Here is a 23,463-nt window from a genome sequence, read left to right as displayed (position 1 = left end):
ATCACCCTCTCTGGCTTTGTCTCAAGTGCACGCTTGGCTTTTCAGAAGCACCGCCCCGCTCATTACAGCCCCGCCCACAGGGGAAATTTGCATGCCCGTCTCCGGCCAGGCGCCCGCCTCCGAGGCTCCGCCCCTTGCGAACTTCCCAGGCCCCGCCTCTAGGGGGCGTGGCTGTTGCCAGGCGACGGGAAGACGCGCCGAGGGCCGGGTTACAGCCATCAGCCGGGCAAAACAAAATAACGTGGCGCCGCTTTAGACGCTGGGGTCGGGGATTCTACTGTCCCTTCCTCAGACTCCGGTCCACTCTCCGAGGTCTTCACAGCGGCCGCTGAGGCCATCCCCCAGAGAGCGACAAGATGTCCGAGGTCAGAGTCAGCGCCCTCTCTCTCTCTCTCTCTCTCTCTCTCTCTCTCTCTCTCTCTCTCTCTCTCTCTCTCTCTCTCTCTCTCTCTCTCTCTCTCTCCTCGCCCCTCCCCAACGTTCTCACCGATTGTTGTCACATCCTATTGTGTTTCTGTTCCCACAGCCTCCACCGATCCTTCCCACCCGCGGCCTTACCCACCTGTTTTCTCCCCTTTGACTCTGACCATCCTCTTACCTTCTATTCTTCCCCATTATTGATCCGCACGGTAGGAAAACTCATGACTCCTGAGTGATTCACGTAATTGAACCCTCCTCAGTTTTGAGTGACTATAAGGTGATACGACAAGAAAGGTCCTTCTAGAAGGATTGATGCCACATTGATGGAGAAGACCTAGGAGAAAGTTTCATCTATAACCACTGCTACTATCGTTATTCATCGGTACTGCCATCCTATCACCAGCTGACACACCTTCATCAAGGCCCCGGAACACAACACCACTGCCCCCTCTTACCACTGACCACCCGCCTAGCCCCCTCCAGTCTGTCCCCCATGTTCTAATTCACAGGCACCCTTACTGATGAGGGGTCGCTTCTGTCACTTGTTCAATGATCCCTTAGAATTTCTGTAACCTTGGCAACCTCAAGTTGCCATCATCACCACATCCTCCCTGGCCCTGCTCCAAAGGACTTCATTCATCAGATCCCTCCCCCAATGTCATTCATCTCGTGGCTAGTGTCCAGCAGGAGCAGCTCTGCTCTTTTCAAGGCTGAGTGAGAAATGAAAATGTCCTTGTTAAAGAATTGACAGTAGAATAGTAAAAGCAGTGTGGGCTCTGCCTGGTGCCACAAGCTTGGGGCCTCCTACAACTGCATATGTTACATTCTGTGAAGCCAGCCCTGATCCCAGTCGCTCTAATCACCACCATGCCTCCACCTCTAGTTGCAGTTTCTTGCTTCTTTCACACCAGTGGTTTTCACCCTTCCTGTGGATTGGGTTTCAACTCTTTCATACCAGTGAATTGTTGAATGTTAAAAACCACTGTCTACACCAGGAAGATCCCCTATCATTCCAGCTTTTCCATCTCTAATCTCCATTGTGTGGACTAGCAGAGTAGATAACAAATGCTCTTGATCACAACTAAGAGCTATTTTTTTCTTTTGCTTTTAGTAGTATATTTTAATCCACTAAAAAATATTGGTGGTGCTCAGAGCTACTCCTGACTCTATGGTGGAGATTAGGGCTAAGTGCCCAGAAATGCTGGGAAACCAAGTGGTACCAGGGATTAAACCCAAGCATCCCACATACAAAGCATAGACTCAGTGTATTAAGCGATCTCTCCGGGCCCTGGCCTGAGTTATAAATAAGACCCCATTCTCCAGCCCCAGAGTATATATTTTTAATGATAGGAAAACTCTCTTAGTTATAAAAGTTTCCTTGAAACCTTTCTTTCTTTGATAGTTTCCCATTCCTTTGCTAATGCCAGGCATACAGGGAAAACTCAGCCTGCAAACAAATCATTAGGCTGGTGATCAAGTGTTGACGTTAATACCATTTACAGGGATAGAACTGAGAACATTGCTGTGATAAATTTTCGTGTGTGCTCATGTTTAGCATCGACAAGGGGAAAGCATAGAGCAGTAGCAGCAGCATATTTTCTTAATATGATTTTTCCTCCTTTGTGGAATTTCTATATTGTGATCTTGGCAATAATCTGCTTTTAGTCAGGAAGGAAACCTCTGTTGAGTTTAACATCAGAACTAATATTATTATACAAAAATGTTTTAGTTTATGTATGTGACTCTACATCTATTTTAAGATGCGAGCTCCGTTTCGCTTACATGTCATCTTTAGAAATTTAATCAGCAGTAGAAATGTTTTGGAAAACTTAAGATATGTAGTTTTATCCAAATTGGACAAAATATAGAAAAAAAAACTCAAAAACTAGAAAAAAAGGATTGGGGGTAGAGAGATAGTACAGCGGCTAGGGTTCTTCTTTCTTTTTTTTTTTTTTTTTTTTGCTTTTTGGGTCACACCCAGCGATGCTCAGGGGTTACTCCTGGCTTTGCACTCAGGAGTTACTCCTGGCGGTGCTTGGGGGACCATATGGGATGCCGGGGATCGAACCCGGGTCAGCCGCGTGCAAGGCAAATGCCCTACCCGCTGTGCTATCGCTCTGGCCCCTAGGGTTCTTATTTCTGGTGTGCTCCCCAAACAAACAAAAATCAAAACAAATTGGACAAAATGGGGTTGTCTAAGCATAACTAGATTATTTACTCAAATATTTTTAAGAAAATTTGAATTTTACTCTATTATTGGGATTAGACATGCTCTCAGCTGATTTTTAAAATTAGTAATTGAATTTTGATGCCAAGGTTTACTTTGGTGTAGGCTATAAATGCATATCTTACAAATATCAGGGAGTTCTTTTGTACCATAACAGTTTCTTGTTCAAAAGTCACGAGTGGTTCCCTGTGGTTTATAGAATAATTAATTCCATGCTCCCTAAAATCCCATTCAAGGTCTTCATTGTCTGTGATTTACTCCTTGCCTAGTTTCCTCCTTCCCTTTGCCATACTTCTTGCATTTTAGCCAATTTGAGCTTCTCCCCACCATCTCACAACTTGAGCTTTTAAAGCAATTTCAAATGCTGGATACTTGTTTTGTCTTAAAACTTTTGTCATGCTTTTTTCCTCTTTATCCATTTGGCCTTACTCAAAGATTGCTTCCTTTTAGAAATTTACTCTAATATTTGCTGTTGGGGCAATTCCTTTCTACTGTAGGTCCTCATAGAACTTAAAACCCACTTTATGGCAGATATCAAATCAGACAACACCATAATCTTGGTGCATATCCCATCAGTCATTGATATTTAGGCTTTATGAGGAAGACCTATTTATTGTTACTATTTGACTAACAAACTCAATCCTATTGGTGTATCTCCTAAAGCCTTTACTGTTCCAGATTACATGTTGCAGACAATCAGTATTGGATGAGAGGTGTCTTGGTCATTTAAAAACTATTAAAAATTGTGCTATATCTAACAAGTACTATGTGTATTTATATGCTAGGGCAGCTAAAGTGTCACAAATTGGGTAATTTATCACTGTTATCACTGTCATCCAATTGCTCATTGATTTGCTTGAGCGGGCACCAGTAACATCTACATTGTGAGACTTGTTTCTGTTTTTGGTATATCAAATACACCACGGGTAGCTTGCCAGGCTCTGCCCTGTGGGCGAGATACTCTCGGTAGCTTGCCAGGCTTTCTGAGAGGGACGGAGGAATCGAACAGAGGAATCGTGATTTAAAGCAACAAAAATGTTTAAGAGTCTTGAAGCATGAAATCAAAGTGTTGGATGGGGGCTGTGCCACTGAGATTCTTTCTAGCTTCTGGGTATAACCTGAAGTTGTTAAATTTCCGTGACGTTTTTTTACCTCTATCCTCACATGATTTCTCCTGTATATGCTCTGGGTTCAAATTAGAATTCCTAATTATGTTGAGATATAATGGACATGTACATTGTGTAATTTTAGGAGTATAGAATAATGATTTGATATATGTATGTACTCTAAATGATTAGCACAGTAATGTTAGTTAACATTCATCACCACACCACACCTAGTTCTAAAGAATTTATAACTTTCTTAAAAGGACACTAGTGATACTGACTAGAGCCCACCTTACTCTGATATGACCTCAACTGAACTAATTATGCTGAAGCTTTATTTCCAAGGAAAGTAATATTCACAGGCACTGGGGGTTAGGACTCCAACCTACCATCCTGGGGGACACAATTCAATCCACAAAACTAGAAAAATAAGAACTCTTGTGTAGTTAACCCCTGGGTTCTTATTTAAATCCTGGTCAGACTTGTTTAATTTACATCTCTATATCTAGTCTTAGGACTGGAGCGATAGCACAGTGGGTAGGGCGTGTCTGGCTTGCACATGGTCAACCCAGGTTTCATTCTTCCTCTGTCCCTCTCAGAGAGCCTGGCAAACTACCGAGAGTCTCCTGCCCACACGGCACAGCCTGGAAAGCTACCCGTGGTGTATTCGATATGCCAAAAATAGTAACAAATCTCACAATAGAGATGTTACTGGTGCCCGCTCGAGCAAATCAATGAACAATGGGACGACAGTGCAGTGCTATCTAGTCTTACATTTAAAACTGATTTGCTGCCCATTTAATCATGGAAAGAAAATTTGGAAAAGTCCTGTGAACATCACATATTTCAGTATACTGTGAAGATAACCTAGCCTAACTTTTTAAGGGATAAAAGTTATCGATGATCTTTTCGGATCATGTTCCACTTTTTAGATAAGTTTCACCTGGAGTGTCCATCATTTCATGCTACTTATTCCAGGATAATCTTTGTGACCTCAACGTGTCATGCCTTCCCTTGGTAGTCCTGGTGTCAAAAAGAATTAGAATGGAATGAAAAGAAAACAGGGTTTACAAAAATTATTATGGCTATCAAAACTTAGCAAGTGCCTACTATTTTCCAGGCACTTGGCAAATATTAAGCTTAGGTTATCTCATGTAACCTAATCCTTAACAACCCCCATGATGTATGTAACCTATGATGAAGGATGCAATGCTCAGTCCCATCCTTCCTCTTTTGTACAGGAAAAAAATGAGAAGCCAGTGCTGGAAGAAATGGCATTTGAAGAAATCGAAAGGGATTTCCAGCAGGTTCTCAGTGAACTTTCAGGAGACAAGAGTCTGGAAAAATTCAGGGTTGAATATGAAAAACTGCATGCTGTCTTGAAAAGGTCTTATGATAATGAGAAGCGCCTGATGGCCAAATGCAGGGAGCTCAATGCAGAGATTGTGGTGAATTCTGCAAAAGTCGCCACTGCCCTGAAGCTCTCTCAGGACGATCAAAACACCATTGCATCCCTGAAGAAGGTCAGTGATCTCTGAGAAACAGAACCAGTGGGGAGTTGTCATAAACGCATCCTGTATTTAATGCCTCATTCTTTCATTATATTGGCAGCTCTAGGCTGGCAGTAAAAGAATTATTAAGTAAAAATTTACTTGATTTATATATCCATTACACCAAGGGAATAATGTTTTTAGGAAATACTGAGTTAGCAAAAATAATTGGAAATGACATCTAATTATAAATTCCAAATTAATATTTAGGCATTAAGAATGTCATACTCTATCTCTAATCTTAATCTTAGTATGTCTTGTTGGAGGCAAGATGAGTAATTCAATATCTCAGGATGATAGCCTATTTGAGAGATTTGCATATTTATAATTTACATACTATTTTAGGAGAGATTACCTTGGAAATGCCCAGATGTTAATTTTCATTATCTTATTTTTCCTGTTGCCTTTCCTTTCACCTTAATCTTCCCAGCTCCTCATAATAGGGAAATGGGGATTCAGTCTGGAGAAGAAGTATTGTTTTGACTTACACTTTAATTTTTTGTTTGTTTTGGGGTCATGTCAGCTGTTCTTGCACTACTCACTACTTGCTGTTCGGAGCTGATTTCCAGAAAATGCTTGGGGGAACTTGTAGTGTTGGGGATGAACTCAGTTGTCCAGCATGCAAAACCTGTGCTCCAACCCTTTGAGCCATCTTCCCAGCCCTACACTTTAATTTTTTGTTCTTAAATATGTCCATTATTTTGAAGGCAAAACATAGATGTTCCTTGGAGATTATAGAGTGACATAAGATTAAGATATTTTACCTTGTAATGAAAACTCTAGTCCCAAATCATTTGCAAATTTTCAAGACAATTTTTTTTGATATCATGCAATTAAACTTATTCCAGTTCAAATTAATTTCCAAGACTGGTGCAAAGTAAAACATAGCTATTTTCTTAGAAATTTAATTTTTTGGGGAGGGTGGGGACACATTTGGTGGTGCTTAGGGTTAATTTCTGGCTCTTTGCTCAGAGATCACTCCTGGCAGAGTTCAGTGGATCATATGGGGTGTCAGGGATCAAACTCAGGTCAGCTGTATGCAAATAAGCACCCTTACCCATTGTACTAAGTCTTCAGCCCCAGAAACAATTTTTACAGTGTTATTTTTTTATATCCTTGCTGAAATACCTATCTAAAATAATTTTATTATAAAAACACTTATAAATAAGAGCTGGAAATGGAAGTAATAGAATCTAATTGGGGAAGTTGATTTGGACAAAATTTCATATAATCATTATTCCATTAAATATCCTCCATTTCTTTTGCTAAAATAGTGCATATGGTTGCTACATAAATACATAAGACTAAACTGATACTTGTTTTGAAACTCTAAATTATGGGATATCATTACCCCAGAGTCATCTGTCTCTGAAATGTGATTGTTGGCATGGATTTGTTAAATTAAATACTGTTTTGCTCTCATTTTGTTCCTTGTCAACATAAAAGTAGAATATTTTTACCTGTGCCTTGTAGTGTCTTATCTGTGTAGGATTCACATTATACGTGGCAGAATTTTGCAAGAAATGTAATGGCAAGGTAAAACTTGGGGTCGTCGCAACATTTGCTGTGCTCTGATCATGTACTAAAAAGGTCAGTTTCCTCTTTTAAGTATTTATTTACTATTGCACTTTGAATTTCATCATACTATGAAAGACAAAGCTGCATGAGTCACTGCTTTCATTTTCTACTTAATATATATATACATACATATATATATTGTTTTTTGAGAGGCCAGAGAAATAGTACAGCAGATGGAGCACTTGGCATGCATGTGGGCCACCCAGGAACCCAGGTTTGTTCCCTGGAACCACATATAGTCCCCTGAGCCCCACACACTTGCTTGAGAGACTTTGGAATCAACAAGGCTGCTGTATATAATTAAGTAACATTGAAGACCATCCTCTGACAGCTTACTCTAAAACTTCCATTGCTCTCCAGGAGCTCCCTTGAAACCTGGAATCTGTCAAGAGCTTCTAAATTAGAGTTTTGGATCCAAGACTAGACTGTTCCTCCCCACCCCCGTGCTGCATAAAATATCTGGACTTGAAAAGTACCTAAGCTTACTTTTTTTTTTCACTTTTGTAAACCTATCTTAACATCTTCATTAGACGTAGTCTCCCCAGCTACAGTATATAAGCTTGTGGCTATACTCACCAATATACTAAAAAATATTCATTGCTAGTATCCCTCTATTCAGCAGTACATGGTGAAAATTCAATAAGCCTATGTAGATTTTCTGCATAATAGATTAATATATCTTCTTGCTTCCTAGAAAGGACCACTCTATGGTTAATCTCTCATTCTTGTTTATTTTGCTTCTTCATCCTTGTGTGGTGGTTCTCACTGATATCCCATGACCTATCTAGGAAATTGAAAAGGCCTGGAAGATGGTGGACGTAGCCTATGATAAAGAACAGAAGGCGAAGGACACAATTCTTGCCCTGAGAGAAGAAATAGTGAGCTTGACCAAACTGGTGGAGCAAGGGTCTGGACTGTCCATGGACCAGGATAGCAAGTAGGACACAACCTTCTTGATACTGAACTTGCTTTTACAGAGGCCTCCTTAACAGACGGGGAACTGGCTACTGCATCTAGAACAGTGTTTCTCAACCAGGGGCCATATGGTCCTCTGTGGCCTTCAAGATATTCCAAGAGGACCACAGATGAGATCTGTATAAATGGGGGCCACAGCACAAAATTAGGGGGATAACTGATCGGAAGGAAGGAAACAAAGTCATGAGGGGCACAACAAAGATGGCAAACACTGATCTAGAACTTTTGTGTGTGTGTGTGTGTGTGTGTGTGTGATATTGCACTCTCCTTCCTTGTGTCCCTAAAGATAGTTTTTTCTTTCATTTTCCCGTCTACTACTTCTGCACACTCAGAAACACCCGATTTGTGGTTATATTAAATTGCTCTCCCCCTCTTTTAAAGAACCAAAACTACAAATGATCTTAGGTTTATTTCTCTTGAAATTGGGCTAGAGTCATCTGCCTTTCTGCTCAGATTTTTCAGTCCTCTTGTTAGTGGGCTTCCATTCTGTTAACTTCCCCATTATTTCTGCTCTAAACTTTGTCTTCTTGGCTCAGTCTTCTCAGTATTACTTGATTTTCACCCCCATGACAAGTTGTGGCTATCTCATGTCTGGCCCCATGCTAACTAAGCTGGATTTAGTAATAGACTCCTAGCTGATCTCCCCATCTTCACCAGGGAGACTCTCCTCTTTCTTTTAACTATAAGTCTGGAACATTCCAGACCGATGCTTCTGAAATGTGTACCTGCATGCTTCCACTTTCATGGACCTGCCCACACCTAAGTACAGAGCTCGCAGTCTTGAACATGATCTTCACAGCTCTTCATAGGTCTGTCCCAGTCAGTTTTGGGACAGTTTCACGTCATGGCCCCATACTTTTGAGCAGGATGTTTTAGTATGCCAGGAAGACCTTTTCTACACTGTGAAAAGAACATCTTTCAAGATTCATTGCAAACACCACCTTCACTTAGCAACACCTCTGTTCTAGTTCCTCTCCATCTCATCACTGCTGACCAGGCTGAAGAGTGACCACGCAACCCAATATCCATCTCCTGTGTGGTACCGATTACCTTGTATTTTTCTGTGTGCTTCTCTACCCATGAGGATGTGAACTTCTTGAAAGGAAGAGTCTGGGCAGGGCACACAGTGCCTTGCATTAACTAAGGAATCATGAACCAGGATAGCTTCTGATTGAATCTCATTGTTGAATTGAATCTCATTCAGCTCCTGACTGAATCTCATTGTTGCCTTGGGTTCCTATGCTTTCTAGATGCATATGTGCATGCTGATAGAGAGTTCTAAGTATAGGGATTGGGATGATGGGTGGAAGAGAATAAAAAAATCAGTAGATGTGTATGTAAAGATGGGTCCTGCTTTTCTTGCTAGTAAAGTCAACTACATTCAGAATCACTTCTAAAGAGGACGGTGAGGGAACAGATTCAGTCAGGTGTATGTTTAAGTGACAATGGAAACCTGGTGAGGGGAATGGAAGACACTCTGGTGTACCTGTCTTTTCATGATGACCTGATTATTTGAGGTTTTCTTTCTGGAAAAGAGTTTGAGTGCAGCTTAAGAAATTATTTTTTAAATTGAGATTGAGATTCTGTGGTTTGCAATACTCATGCATGTAATTCCAACACAAAAATCATAATTATTGTACTTACCTCTTTCTCCCAAGGACCCACCATCTCTTCTCAACACCTGCCTTCTCCCAACCTCTACCCCCGCCACCTTTGGCCTATGTTGCAACCTTGCCTTGTATCTTTAAGTCCCAAACATGCACGAGAGATCATTCTGTTTCCTTTCCTTCTGACTGACTTTCTGAGTGCAGTTTTGAAGGCTCCTTATTAAATATTTATGCTATAGCCAAGCTGTTGATAAGTAAATATTGTCAAGTTGACTGTTTCGAAGCTATTTGATGACTGTCAGCTGCCAGGTCTCTTCTGCTTTCTGGCTCTCAAAGAGCTGCCGTACTCTAGAATATCTCTGCTGCATAAGGCACATCCGACAAGGTGTCCACATCCCTGATGTGCAGAAAGTGAGGCCAAATCATATATAATGATTTTCAAAATGCACAGGTGACTTTGGCTCACAGTTCAAATCAATACATAGCATCACAAATCCCTCTCCATGCCTCCAAAGAAAAAGGCATTATGGAAGATTTTGCAAATTTTGTTCTTGGGAATGTTTAATCTAGATCATGTCCAGGTGTGGGAAACCAGTCCCTGTGGTGAACGGTTGGAAACCAGCAGAAATGTGTCTGATGTACTTACGCTTATGCTTCATTATAGGCTTCATAGTGGTGATAATAGCCCTCCAGTAGGTGTATTAAACAAATCATTTCCTAAATTGACATCTCCTCGAGGTTAATTACATCCATTGCCGACAACAGTATAGTCTCATGGTAGCTAGATTAATTAAGAGGTGGGGGAAAATGGAGAGAAAAAAATCACCCACCCTGCCTCCCCAATTCTTTCTCCTATATTCCTTTCCTCAGAGGTAACCAGTTACCAGTTGGGGGGCGGTCTGCTTTTTTGCAATTTCCATAAAAATGTCAACAAAACACAGGTATATAGAGATCCAGTGATTTCTTAAAATTCAGAAAAGTGGACATGTTGCATATGCTTCTATAGAACTACAGGAGATGTATAATACTATAGAACTATCTAGCACACAGACAGCGCCTGGCCAAGACATACAGATCTTTCTCTTTCTCACTCAGATCATGTTTAGGCTTGACCCGAATGAATCTTTCCCGTGAAAATGAGCCAGAGGCTTTTAGCGAAGGAGCCCTGAGCAGAAGCAACCGTGCTCTGATTTCTGTGTTCTCTTTTAGCATCCGGGATTTACTGAAGTTCAAAGAAGAAGTGACCAAGGAGCGAGACCAGCTCTTGTCGGAAGTGGTGAAATTACGGGAGGCCTTAGCGCTAAGCACTGACCAGCAGCAAGAAACCGAGCGCAACCGAGAAGAGGCCGAGCAGGCCATCACGCAGGTGGGGTTGGTGCAGACGAGGGCACCTGCGAGGAGCATTGCAGGGGGGCACAACGCCTTCCCCAGCTCCCTTCCTTTCCTTCCTCGCTGGCGTTTTCCTGTTGGGGCCCAGAGGAAGCATTCACTATTCTGCCTGTTTCTCTGGCTTGTTCTTACTGGAGCAGTTTTCCTTGTCATTCTTCCCAGCGTTTACTGTTGGAAGTCAATTAAATAGGGCACTGCTTAGAGTTTTGGCTCAAGAAAATCTCCCTGAGGAAGACCATGGCACCCTTAATCTGGGGGAGAGTGGAAATAGTTTCTTTGGCTCTTGGTGAGGAAACCCTATAGCAAATTCTTTTTTTTTTTTTTTTTTTTTTGTGTGTGTGTGTGTGTGTGTGTGTGTGTCATACCCGGCGATGCACAGGAGTTACTCCTAGCTCTGCACTCAGAAATTACTCCTGGCGGTGCTCAGGGGACCATATTTGAACTGGGATTTGAACCCGGGTCGGCCACGTGCAAGGCAAACACCCTACCCTCTGTGCTATCGCTCCAGCCCCCCTATAGCAAATTATTTTCCAACATTTTTCTACAGAGCCAAAAGTCCGACAGATAACACATACTCGTAGGCTCCAGAAGAAAAAGAAGTGAACAGTTATGAGAAGGGCTTTTCAGGGACTTTCCAGATTAAACTAGAGTGCTTTGTTTAGAGATGTCTAAGGCACATGTAAAATACCATTTCATAAATAGGGCGGTGGGCTGTGTTTTATTTAGTTCCAATTGATGAATCCTTTCCCTGTTGAACCTGGCTAGAATTCTGGGCTTTCCTGTTTTATTAGATTTTATACCATTCTTGGTGGATTTGTTCCCACCCTCAGTGTGTCAAGGCTATGGAAAACAAAGCAGTGTGTTCTTGAAAAATTCTTGAACACTCAACGTGTAGCTAAATATTCAGGGCAGGCTACTACCTGGTGGCCACCTTGAAAAGAAAAGATCCGAGAGGGGAAATTTGATGGGTTAAGTGAGAGTCGTTCATCTCTTTCCTGTCTTTTCTCTGCCTGTAGTTCCAACAAGAGATCCAGCAACGTCAGAATGAAGCTTCCCGGGAGTCTCGGAAGAAGGAAAAACTAGAGAAAGAGCTGAAGCAGATTCAGATCGACATGGACAGCAGGCAGACAGAAATCAAGTCCCTGCAACAGTATGTGCAGAAGAGCAAGGAGGAGCTGCTGAGACTGGAACAGCAGCTGAAGGAACAGAAGGTGCGCTTGGTGTGGGTTGCACCACGGGTCCCTCACACAAGTAACAACCTCTTCATGGTCTGTCGGAGCATTTAGGATTTTCTTTGGTGGCTTGTAAACACCCTGCACTGCATTTGGTTTTTGAAAGCTTATTTTGGAGGGGGGTGAGCATGGGGCAGAAGAACAGGTGGTACTTAGTATATACTCATGACCCTGTGCTAGGCTTCACTTTTATGTGCGGTCCAAGGTGACATGCCAGATATTGAACCCACACTGGCCATGTACAAAGCAAGTGCTCTACCTGCAGTGTTATAGCTCCAGCCCCCAAGAAGCTCTTACGGGTGCAGAAGCTTTCTCTTTTTCTCTTCCATCTTCCATGGGCTCATTTCTTTTTAATCTTATAATTGTATAGAAGAGTGCGCATGTCACAAAAATATCCACTCAGTGAATTTTCTCCATTGTATCTAGCTGATCTTGCTCTTTGGTTACTTCTTCTTTGAACTTCAGTCACCTAGACTTTGCCTAAGGAACAGCACCCAAAAGCCCACTTGAGATTCCTCCTCATCCCTCTCTCCCTGAATGGTCTGTTCGGAATTTAATCAGACTTTACAGGCTTGGAATCTTATATAGAATATAGTCACTTTTGTCTAATCTCTGACAGTATTCAGTCCATGAGATTTATTTATGTTGATGCCACCTGGTTATAGAACTGTGTTTTTCAGTATGTAGCCATGAGCCATATATGGCTATGCAAATTTGGGTTATTTTGTTTTATTTTGGTTTGATTTGGGTTTTTGGCCACATCCCGCAATGCTCAGTGGTTACTCCTGACTCTGCATTCAGGAGTCACTACGGGTGGTGCTCAGGGGACCATGTGAGATGCTGGGAATTGAAGCCAGTCGCTCACATGCAAGTCAAACGCCCTACCTGTACTCTCACTCTGGCCCAAATTTGGGTTACTTAAATAAAATAAATTTAGTTCTTCGGTTGCACTAGTATTCAATAGCCACAGGAGACTAGTAGGTAGCAAGTTGTAGAGAGAAGTTAATATATCATTATTGAAAGTTTTATTGGACAGAGTTCAATAGACTATTTACCCTTGTTGCTGTTTTGTAATATTCTATTATATAGCTCTGACATGATCTATTTATTTATTTATTTATTTACTGAATCATTGTGAGATACAGTCTAAAACCTTCATGATTAAGTTTGTCATATGATGATTGAGCACCCATCCCTCCACCAGTGCCCAATGTTCCCAGTATTCCTCCCACCATCCTCACCCCACCCTACCCCCTGCCTCTGTGGCAGGTACACTCCTTACTCTCTCTCTACTTTTGGGCATTATGGTTTGCAATACAGATACTAAGAGGCCATCATGTTTGGTCCTTAGTCTACTTTCAGCATGCATCTCCCATTCAGAGTGACCCCTCCAACCATCATTTACTTAGTGGCCTCTTCTCTGTCTCAACTGCCTTTTCCCCCAGCATGTGAGACCGGTTTCCAAACCATGGAGCAATCCTCCTGGCCTTTATCTCTACTGTCCTTCGGTGTTAGTCTCATTTTAGGTTATTTTATATTCCACAAATGAGTTCAGTCATTCTATGACATGATTTATTTTAAAATTTTTAAAAAACATTAAAAATAAAAAATTTTATTGAATCACCACGAGATACAGTTACAAAATTTTTATATTTGTGTTTCAACCATGACATGATTTATTTTTGACATGCTTATTATTTTTAAAGTTTCAAGTTTAGGAAACTATACTCAGTCTTTACGGATTTTCTTTTTTTTGCTTTTTGGGTCACACCTGACAATGCACAGGGGTTATCCTGGCTCTGCACTCAGGAATTGCCCCTGGCGGTGCTCAAGGGACCATATGGGATGCTGGGAATTGAACCCGGGTTGGCTATGTGCAAGGCAAACACCCTACCTGCTGTGCTATCGCTCTAGCCCCCAGTCTTTACGGATTTAAAATATGACATTATTCAAAACATTTACTCAATAGTGAGTAAATGCTTAAGAAAACTCAGGTTAAATAGTCATCCCGCTGCTCATCGATTTGTTCGAGCGGGCACCAGTAACGTCTCTCATTGAGAGACTTATTGTTACTGTTTTTGACATATCCAATACGCACAGGTAGCTTGCCAGGCTCTGCCAAGTGGTCTTGATACTCTCGGTAGCTTGCCGGGCTCGCTGAGAGAGGCGGAGGAATCAAACTTGGGTTCCAATTTGTCTTTTTTTTTTCATTTTTTTTCCTTTTTGGGTCTCACCTGGCAATGCACAGGTGTTACTCCTGGCTGTACACTCAGGAATGACTCCTGGCGGTGCTCAGGGGACCATATGGGATGCTGGGAATCGAACCCAGGTCGGCCACGTGCAAGGCAAATGCCCTACCCTCTTTGCTATGGCCCAGCCCCCCCCACCTTTTTTCTCATTTCTTAAGGAAGCAATTCATGCAACTAAAAAAGTAGTTTCTTTCTTTTTCTTTCTTTTTCAGGTCACACCTGTCGATGCACAGGGGTTACCCCTGGCTTACTCCTGGCGGTGCTCAGGGAACCATATGAGATGCTGGGGATCAAACCCGGGTCAGCTGCGTGCAAAGCAAACGCCCTACCCACTGTGCTATCGCTCCAGCCCCCCTTTACCCCCCTCATTTCTTTCTTTCTTTCTTTTTTTTTCTTTTCTTTTTTTTTTTTTTTTGCTTTTTGGGTCACACCCGGCAATGCACAGTGGTTACTCCTGGCTCATGCACTCAGGAATTAGCCCTGGTGGTGCTCGGGGGACCATATGGGATGCTGGGAATGGAACCTGGGTCGGACGTGTGCAAGGCAAACGCCCTACCTGCTGTGCTATTGCTCCAGCCCCCTTTTCCCCTCATTTCTTAAGGAAGAAACTCATGTAACTAAAAAAAGTAGTTTCTTGAAATTATTTTATCTTAGGAAGTTTTCAAAGAGTTGACAAGTCATATAATATTTTTCTACTTAAAAAAGTTATGAGAATACCTATTTTTGTCATCTGCTTTATTAATCTTATGTTAAGCAAGAAATTAAACTGATAATGCATTATCTGTAATATGCACAAGAAAAAGTCTTTCTTTGACCATGAAATTTGAGAGGATTTGAACATCAAAGACTTTGCTTTGTTTTGCAGTATCCAGGATTCATGTGAAACACAACCTCAATTTTAGCGTAGCTGGCTATATTTTATTTAGTACCTATCAATGAGAAATTGGATGCTTAACTTTTGCTGGCATGGAAATTCTATTTTAGAAGAGTGTTCAAGCAATCTTCTTTCTCTCTTTTTTTCCTTTAACTGCTTTCTTATTCTCTATCTTCCCAATATTCTGCCAATAGCAATGATTTCCACTCCTGCCCTCCAAAATAATCCTCTGTTTTATAAAAGCATGTCTCCTTAGAATAGTTAAGGTAGGGAGAGGAAAATCTGACAGACATGGATATAAATCACTCCACTGCTGTTACCTGGTTTTGACTTAAGTTGTATTAAAAAGGAATTGTTTCTGCATTAGTGGTAGTGAACAGTTCCCTTTCGAAAATGTTGGAGGCACGTTAAAGCAGGGTTTGCCTCTGAAGATATAGCTTTGGAGCTCCATAGCTGATAAAACCCATTTGAATCTCGAGTTCATTTGCAATGATTATAGCAATTGTTGTATGAGATGCCTGTGAAATCTGCCAAATGGCAAAGAGGCATTAAAATATTTATCCACCACCTGTGAACAAGACTTCCCAAGGCTCCCAGAAAAAAAAAAATGATACTCACTGTGTTATTCATTAGGAGGCGTCATTTGCCTCAGCCATTTAACATTCATCATATATGAGTGCAGTAGTGCTTTCATAGGGGATAAAGAACAATTTCTACAAAGACAAAAGAAAGAGTGGCTGTTGGCATCACCTCAGGAGGTTTGTAGGGCTTCCTGTGTGAATATGCAGATACAATAATCAGATTAAAAAGCCATAACCAGCTCCTTTTACACTTTCAGATACTGAACGAGAGAGCTGCAAAGGAATTGGAGCATTTCCAGATGAGAAATTCTAAACTTCAGCAAGAAAACGAGCAACACATTTTGGTTTGTGAGCAGTTAGCCCAGGAAAACCAGCAGAAGGCGTTGGAGCTCAAAGTAAACACCCAGTCACATACTGACCCCCTTGTACTTTTTCTCTTGTTCACCCTATATTAATAATATAGGTGGCTTCTGTGGTTGGAATCTTTGGCTGGTTAACCTGGATACACCAAGGGCAGGCACAAATCTACATGTTGCCTTATACCTGGAGGCAGACAGTTCCCATTCTTACTTATAAAATCTGACTATTGATCATACACAAATGCAAATGATTGATCATTCCCGAAGCAAGCTCAGAAGTTCATCTCTGTAATCTTAACCTTGCAAGTAGCCAGTTGCCCAGAGCTAGAGACCATTGTAGGTAAAGAACAAAGGAATCAGATTCTATTTTACTACTTGCATGGAGTAGGTGGACTGGGAAGACTGTGGGAAGAGACTTTGGGCCTTTGCTTCTAGGTTTGTAAAACCATGATTTTTCACTTCTACCCAATACAAACTTCAAGGCAGGTTTCCTGCTCTTTTCTTTTTCCTCATAGAAGAGTGCTGGTAAATTAGCTCGGATAACAGTTTTATATGTTGATACATGCGGTCTGGCTACATGCTGAGCAGAACAGCTTTACATTGAGCATTTTAATCCTGATATACCTATAAACCCTATTTTGCTTATACTAGAATACTGCACATAAGCGAATGATGATTCAAATATAGTACATGCTTTGAGCAGTAAATCATAATATATCACAGCAGAGGCCTTTTGTGAAACTAAAGTACACGTACTGGTATGTGTGCATGCATGAGGTACACACATTTATTTGCACGTTTGCATTTTGTTTGCTTGTCCTTTAGCATAGAGTTCTGGGATTTTTCTGAAATCTAATCACAGGGTCTGGATTGATCACTACTGAAATTAGAACATCTTAGAATCAAAAGGGACCTTAGGTCAACTAATTTGGGCCCTGTTGGATGTAAGTCTGATAAACCATTAAAGCTGCCCAGAGGTCTTAATTCAAAAGTGTTCTTTATCAGAATGCTGTAAGTTGGAGCAAAAATGAAATGACTGCTTCATGGAAAAAATGTATTAGCTCCTAAGGTGAAATTAAAGCAATAAATTTTTATGCCATGAATTCTCTCTTTTGATAACAGGCGGGGCACCTTGAGAGATAGAATATTTTTGTTAGCAGATTCTGAACCTATGGTATTCTTTCTCTAGCCATAATCTAAGTATAAATTCAGTCTCTCCATTGTTAAGTGCTGGGAATAATCACAAGCCTTCATTTGCAGAAGATGCACTTTTTTTTTCTGCTTTTTGGATCACACCTGTCAACGCACAGGGGTCACTCCTGGCTCTGCACTCAGGAATTACCCCGATGGTGCTCAGGGGACCATATGGGATGCTGGGAATCGAACCCGGGTCAGCCGCATGCAAGGCAAAAGCCCCAACCACTGTGCTATCTCTCCAGCCCCCACACTGGTTTCTTTTCCAGTAATTTCTAAGAGTAAGAACACTTTAAACGCAAATTAAATGATAAAAATCCGTAGGAAAAAAAATCTGGTTCCTTGCTATGGGAGAATGATTATTTTGGGACTCATTGCCATCTTGTAGACCTCCTTTTATTGTCTCCCCGCTCACCTATTGTACATCTTGTACAAATTGTACATCTTGTACAAATCTGCATAGAGAAAGGAAGACCCCTTCTCTAGTTAGTACAGTTGCACCACAAACCACAGGGATCCAAATGAGAGTTGGGATATAATATAGCATTTAATAACCTTTCGAGAAAGCGCACTATTTGATTCTATAAAAACTGCTAATTGATCTGCACATTTGACATTTTTATTTATGATAGCGACCACACAGCATTCTTGTGTTGGTATCTGGAGACATATTTAGCTTTATAGCACCACCTAGTTTATTCTAACAACATAGTTTTGAGATTTCTCTGAGAACCGGTGTGTGTTGATTTAACCCCATACAACAGCTTCTCTCTGCCACAGGGAGCATTGCCCTTGATTGATTCTGAGTTTGCCAGCATCCAGTCATGGCCCTTTGTTTACACTATCTCTGATTAATTCTTTCTCACTAATTACAGGCTAAAGAGGATGAAGTCCATCAGATGCGCCTTGACATTGGGAAGCTTAATAAAATCAGAGAACAAATTCATAAGAAATTGCGGTTGATTGAAGAGCAAAAGGTAGAAGTGGAGCAGCATAAAGAAACCCTAAAGAATCAGATTTTGGCACTGGAGAGAGGTAAACGAAGAGCTATTCTATGCTTTGTCTGTATTGTCTTATTTTATGAACGTTCTAGTGGTAACAAATGTTTTGCAACTCAGGGCTCCATATGTGCAAAGCAAAACCATGAGAAAGTTTCAAAACAGTTTCGTCATTGAAACTGTACAAGGACTGGAGCTATAATACAGCGGGGAGGGCATTTGCCTCATACATAGCAGAACCGGCTTTGATCCCCAGCATCCCATATGGTGCCCTGAGTACCGCCAGGAATAATTCTTGAGTAAAAAGCCAGGAATAACCCCTGATCATAGCCAGGTGTGATGCCTCCCGCCAAAACAAAAACTCCAAAACAAAACAAAACAAAACAAAACAAAACAAAACAAAAAAGAAACTTCAAACTAGTAAGCAGAAAATCCGCAGGGCATGCCACTTTGAAACCTCAAACTTTCTTCTTTTTCTATTTGTTGTTGTGTTTGGGCCACACCCAGCCATGCTCAGGCCTTACTCTTGTCTCTGCATTCAAAGTTCTCTCCTGTCAGTGCGCTAGGGACCAAATGGGATGCTGGGGATTGATCCCAGGTCAGCCATGTACATGGCAAGCACCCTAGCCTCTGGACTACTGCTGCAGCCCCAAAACTTTCTTATCTTAAAAAAAATCCTCAATAGACATTTTTGGCTCAATATAAATCTACCTCCAAGCATTAGTCAATATTCGTTGATGAAGAAAATAACATTTATACTCTAAGATCTGGGTTCTTCATGATCTTTTTGCCTTAGTCCCCCTTTCCAAAGAAGATAAAGGACAGGCTCGAATGACTTTCCCAATTGTACCTAGAATCAGTGGGATAAAACTGAAGGATTTATAACTTCTTATTTTTCTGTTAATACTTTTACATATGGTGAATTCTTGTTCTACTCAGCTACTGACTCATTGACCTGTGAAGGAAAACTTTATGAGGGCTGGAGATACTGAAAATCATTAAGGATAGAAATTCTGGAGTCAGTTCTGCCTTGACTCTGGTCTCATCTCTGTCACAGTTGTTGAGGGAGCGCACTGAACATAAAGTACTGTGCTTGGTGCCTAGTACATATGTAAGTGCTTTCTAAATGTCACCTATTAGTATTTAGTGTTGGTAGCTAAATTTAGTACTGGTTTCTAATGGAAGTAACAGGATAGGCTCTTATCTCATTCTGAAATAGAATTATATAAGTAGGGCACAGTACGAAGTTTGGGAAGTTAGAAACACTCTGAACTTGGAAACAGATAATCTGGGTTTGCATTCTTCTTCTTCTTTTTTCCCCTGCTTTTTGGGATACACCCGGAATTGCACAGTGGTTACTCCTGGCTCATGCACTCAGGAATTACTCCTGGCGGTGCTGGGGGACAATATGGGATACTGGAAATTGAACCCGGGTCGGTCACATGCAAGGCAAATGCCCTACCTGCTGTGCTATCGCTCCAGCCCCACATTCTATCTTATTTATGTGTGTTGTTGAATTGTAACTCACTGACTGAACTAACATACATGAAGGCATAAAATAATCTTGTTAAAAGCTCAATGTTTAGATGAAATTATTAGTGATATTAACATATCTTAGTGCTTGAGGAGCAGATATTTTTCCTTCTAAGACACAAGGAAATTGTTGTTTTGGGGACAAATGTAGTGATGCTCAGGGATTACTCTTGCCTCTGCACTCAGGAATTACTTTTGGCAATGCTTGAGGGACCATATGGGAAGCAAGCCCCTGTTGACTGCTTGCAAAGCAAGCACCGTACCTACTATATCAACTCTGGTCCCAGTATATATATATATATATATATATATATATATCCTGGAATATATGGAACATATATGGAATATATGTATATATATATATTCCCATATATATATATATGGGCTAAAGCAATAGCACAACGGGTAGGGTGTTTGCCTTGTACGCGGTCAATTCAGGTTCAATTCCTCCGCCCCTCTTGAAGAGCCCAGCAAGCTACCAAGAGTATCTTACTCACACGGCAGAGCCTGGCAAGCTACCCGTGGCATTTTTGATATGCCAAAAACAGTAACAACAAGTCTCACATGGAGATGTTACTGGTGTCCGCTCGAGCAAATCAATGAGCAACGGGATGACAGTGATACAGTGATAAACATATATATTTTTAATTGAGGTATAAAATTGAGGTTCAGTTGTAGATTGTCCTGATTCATTTCTTCATTTCATTCATTCATGTACCAAATTGGGTGTATTCTAAGTGCAGGCATGAAACTGGACTTCCACGATGCTTACATTCTAGCATGAGCCGAAATCTAGTGTCCTTAGGGACAGACATGAATAAAAATGGAACTGCTAGAACTTGTTTTGTCACTAGCTTAGTAATTTCAACTTAGTGCCACATCTAAATTTCTGTACTTTTTTCTTTTAATAACTTAAGCTCAAAATAAAATTTAATATATGTTTATATTAGGGGATCATTCTCTCTCCCTCCACATGTCAAATTCCTTAATCTTGAACTCAATTCTTTATCCTTAAATTATGTGTCCAGAAGTTACTATGCTGTCTCTTCCAGCTATGTTATGGATATCATTCATGTCATTATTTATTCTTAGATAACTCTTTCTTTTCATATGCCCACAAAGAGTGGCACTGGACATATTTGGCAAGAGCATGAATCCTCCTATGTTAATGACTTTCTTCCACAGAATCCAAGAAACAATTGAAAAAAGCTGGCAGACATAAGAATTCTACATAGTGGCTGTTTAGAAAATAACTATATAGATATTGATAGCTTTCTCTCATACAAAGAATCAGGATACATAATAAAAAAATCCCTTTTGCAATGCCAACTAAAAAATTTTAAATCTACAATAAGATATTTATAAGACATAAAAATACCACTTCAGATGTCTGTTGAGGAGGTTTGATGGAAAGCCTGAAAAAACTGGAGAGATGTATCAGATTCCTGGAGGATAAAACTCAATATGAAAGAAATATGAATCTGATCAAGTTAGTCTCAACATTTAATATTTCCAAAAAAATTTCAGTGATTTCTGTTGTTTGGGACTTGAATACTGATCTAGTGTTCTTCCAGAAAGATAATTGAATAGTGCTAGAGAAATGGCTGAATAAACAGACCAATGGAAAAAACTGGAAAGACTCCAATGTTCTAAATTAAAGATAACTCTGCTTTTCTTTAAGAATATTATCGAAAATAAAGATGCTTCATGCCACTGTTTAGTATGGATTAAAAAATGGTAAAATAAACAACAATAGCAACATGTTAATAAGATTCTTTAATTAATTTAATAATATGTAATTATTTAATATAAAATTATCTAATGTTTTTAGGGGGAAAGAATAATAAAAATTATATAAGTTAAAAAGATTAACAGCTTGGAAACTGGCCTCACATGCTGTGGGAAAAGGCAGCTCAGATAGAGAAGGGAACACCAAGTAGAGGACGTTGGGAGGACCCATTCGGGTTGGAAGATACGAACTAAAAGTAGACTATAGACCGAACATGAAGGCCACTCAATACCTCTATTGCAAACTACAACACCCAAAAGGAGAGAGAACAAAAGGGATGCCCTGCCGCAGAGGCAGGGCGGGGTAGTGGGGGATGGGGTGGAGGTGGTGAGAGGGATACTGGGATCATTGGTGGAGGTGAATGGGCACTGGTGGTAAACGATCACTGTATGAGTGAAATGCAAACACAAAAGTTCATAAGTTTGTAACTGTACCTCACAGTGATTCTCTACAAATTCTTAATGTAGCAAGCTGTATATATAAAGAAATTGACCAACAAATTGCCATATCATTATTGTACATGAGAAACTTATGAATCCACAAAAAGGATAACAATTCTTGGTAAAAAGGGGTAAAGTGACAAGTGTGGAACAGCTTGAAAAAATATAAAAAGCCATTAAACATGAAAAAGTAGTTTCACTATATCTACTAATCAAAGTAAAGTGAGTTTAATGTGTAAATACTAATTTAAAAAAACCCTCTAGGACTGTTAAAGATAAAATATAAGAATAGAACCCAATGGTGACTTGAGTGGGGATTTAAATCACTGTTAATTTTTTTGGGAGATATCTGACAGGAGAGAAATATTTTTCAAAAATCCCCCTTTCGGGGGCCGATCGATAGTATAGCAGGTAGGGCACTACTTGCTAAGCATGAAACTGATTGCTTTGATCCCTGCCATCCATATGGTCCTCTGAGCCACCGGAGGGGATTCCTGAGCTCAGAGCCAGAAGAAAGTCCTGAGCACGGCTAGATGTTGCTCCCTCCAAAAAACCCAATCTAAACCAAACCAACAAAAATACCCTTCCAAAACTCCCACACCTATTGGAGGCTGGGGTGAAGGTGCTTGCCTTGCTGTGGCCACACCAATGGTTCAAATCCCAGCACTGCATATGGTCCTCTGAACACTGGTCTCCCCACCAAAATCCCCTTCGGTACAGGATCTCTTTGTCTAGAGAAACAAATGAACAAAAACTCCCACCAGATTATTGCTTATAATTGCCTGAAAAAAGGAGAATCAGCTTACATGTTAAGATGAGAGAATTAGCTAAATAAATTATATATATATATTTTACTCCTGCCCTAAATTATATATTTTCATATAGTAAAATTAGTTTTACTATATGGTAGTTACAAATTCAAGCTACAAAGCAGTGTGCATTGTGCTAGTCCATTTTGGAGTGCAAATATATGAACAAATAAATGTATATATTCTGTGTATTTTTATAATTCTTTACATTTATGTGGATTGGAGTGATAGCACAGCGGGTAGGGCATTTGTCTTGCATGCAGCCGTCCCAGGTTTGATTCCTCCACCCCTCTTGGAGAGCCCAGCAAGCTATTGAGAGTATCCCATCCACACAGCAGAGCCTGGCAAGCTACCCGTGGTGTATTAGATATGCCAAAAATAGTAACGAGTCTCACAATGGAGACGTTACTGGTGCCCGCTCAAGCAAAACAATGAATAATGGATGACAGTGCTACAGTGCAGTGCTACATTTATGTATATTTTCATAGGAAAAATTCTTGAGAGAGACATCATGACCCTAAATTGATTCTAGTAGATGTAAGCTTTCCCTCTT

The 23,463-nt window shown here is 40.6% G+C and overlaps 1 protein-coding gene across 1 annotated transcript in view; it reads left to right on the top strand.

Annotated features, from left to right (window-relative positions):
• Positions 1–4,934: 4,934 nt before the first annotated feature.
• Positions 4,935–23,463, top strand: part of CFAP58 (cilia and flagella associated protein 58) — a 98,077-nt gene continuing 79,548 nt past the window's right edge. Inside the window, exons 1-6 of the mRNA XM_055119165.1 lie at positions 4,935–5,276; positions 7,670–7,818; positions 10,673–10,829; positions 11,869–12,063; positions 16,046–16,183; positions 18,217–18,376. Coding sequence (XP_054975140.1) covers positions 4,935–5,276; positions 7,670–7,818; positions 10,673–10,829; positions 11,869–12,063; positions 16,046–16,183; positions 18,217–18,376 — 1,141 coding nt within the window. The remainder of the gene's footprint in view (positions 5,277–7,669; positions 7,819–10,672; positions 10,830–11,868; positions 12,064–16,045; positions 16,184–18,216; positions 18,377–23,463) is intronic.

The sequence above is a fragment of the Sorex araneus genome, chromosome 11 (assembly GCF_027595985.1).
Source record: "Sorex araneus isolate mSorAra2 chromosome 11, mSorAra2.pri, whole genome shotgun sequence".
Taxonomy (NCBI): Eukaryota; Metazoa; Chordata; class Mammalia; order Eulipotyphla; family Soricidae; genus Sorex; species Sorex araneus.
The sequence above is the reverse complement of the archived record's forward strand: the minus strand, read 5'-3'. Positions and strand labels throughout refer to the sequence as shown.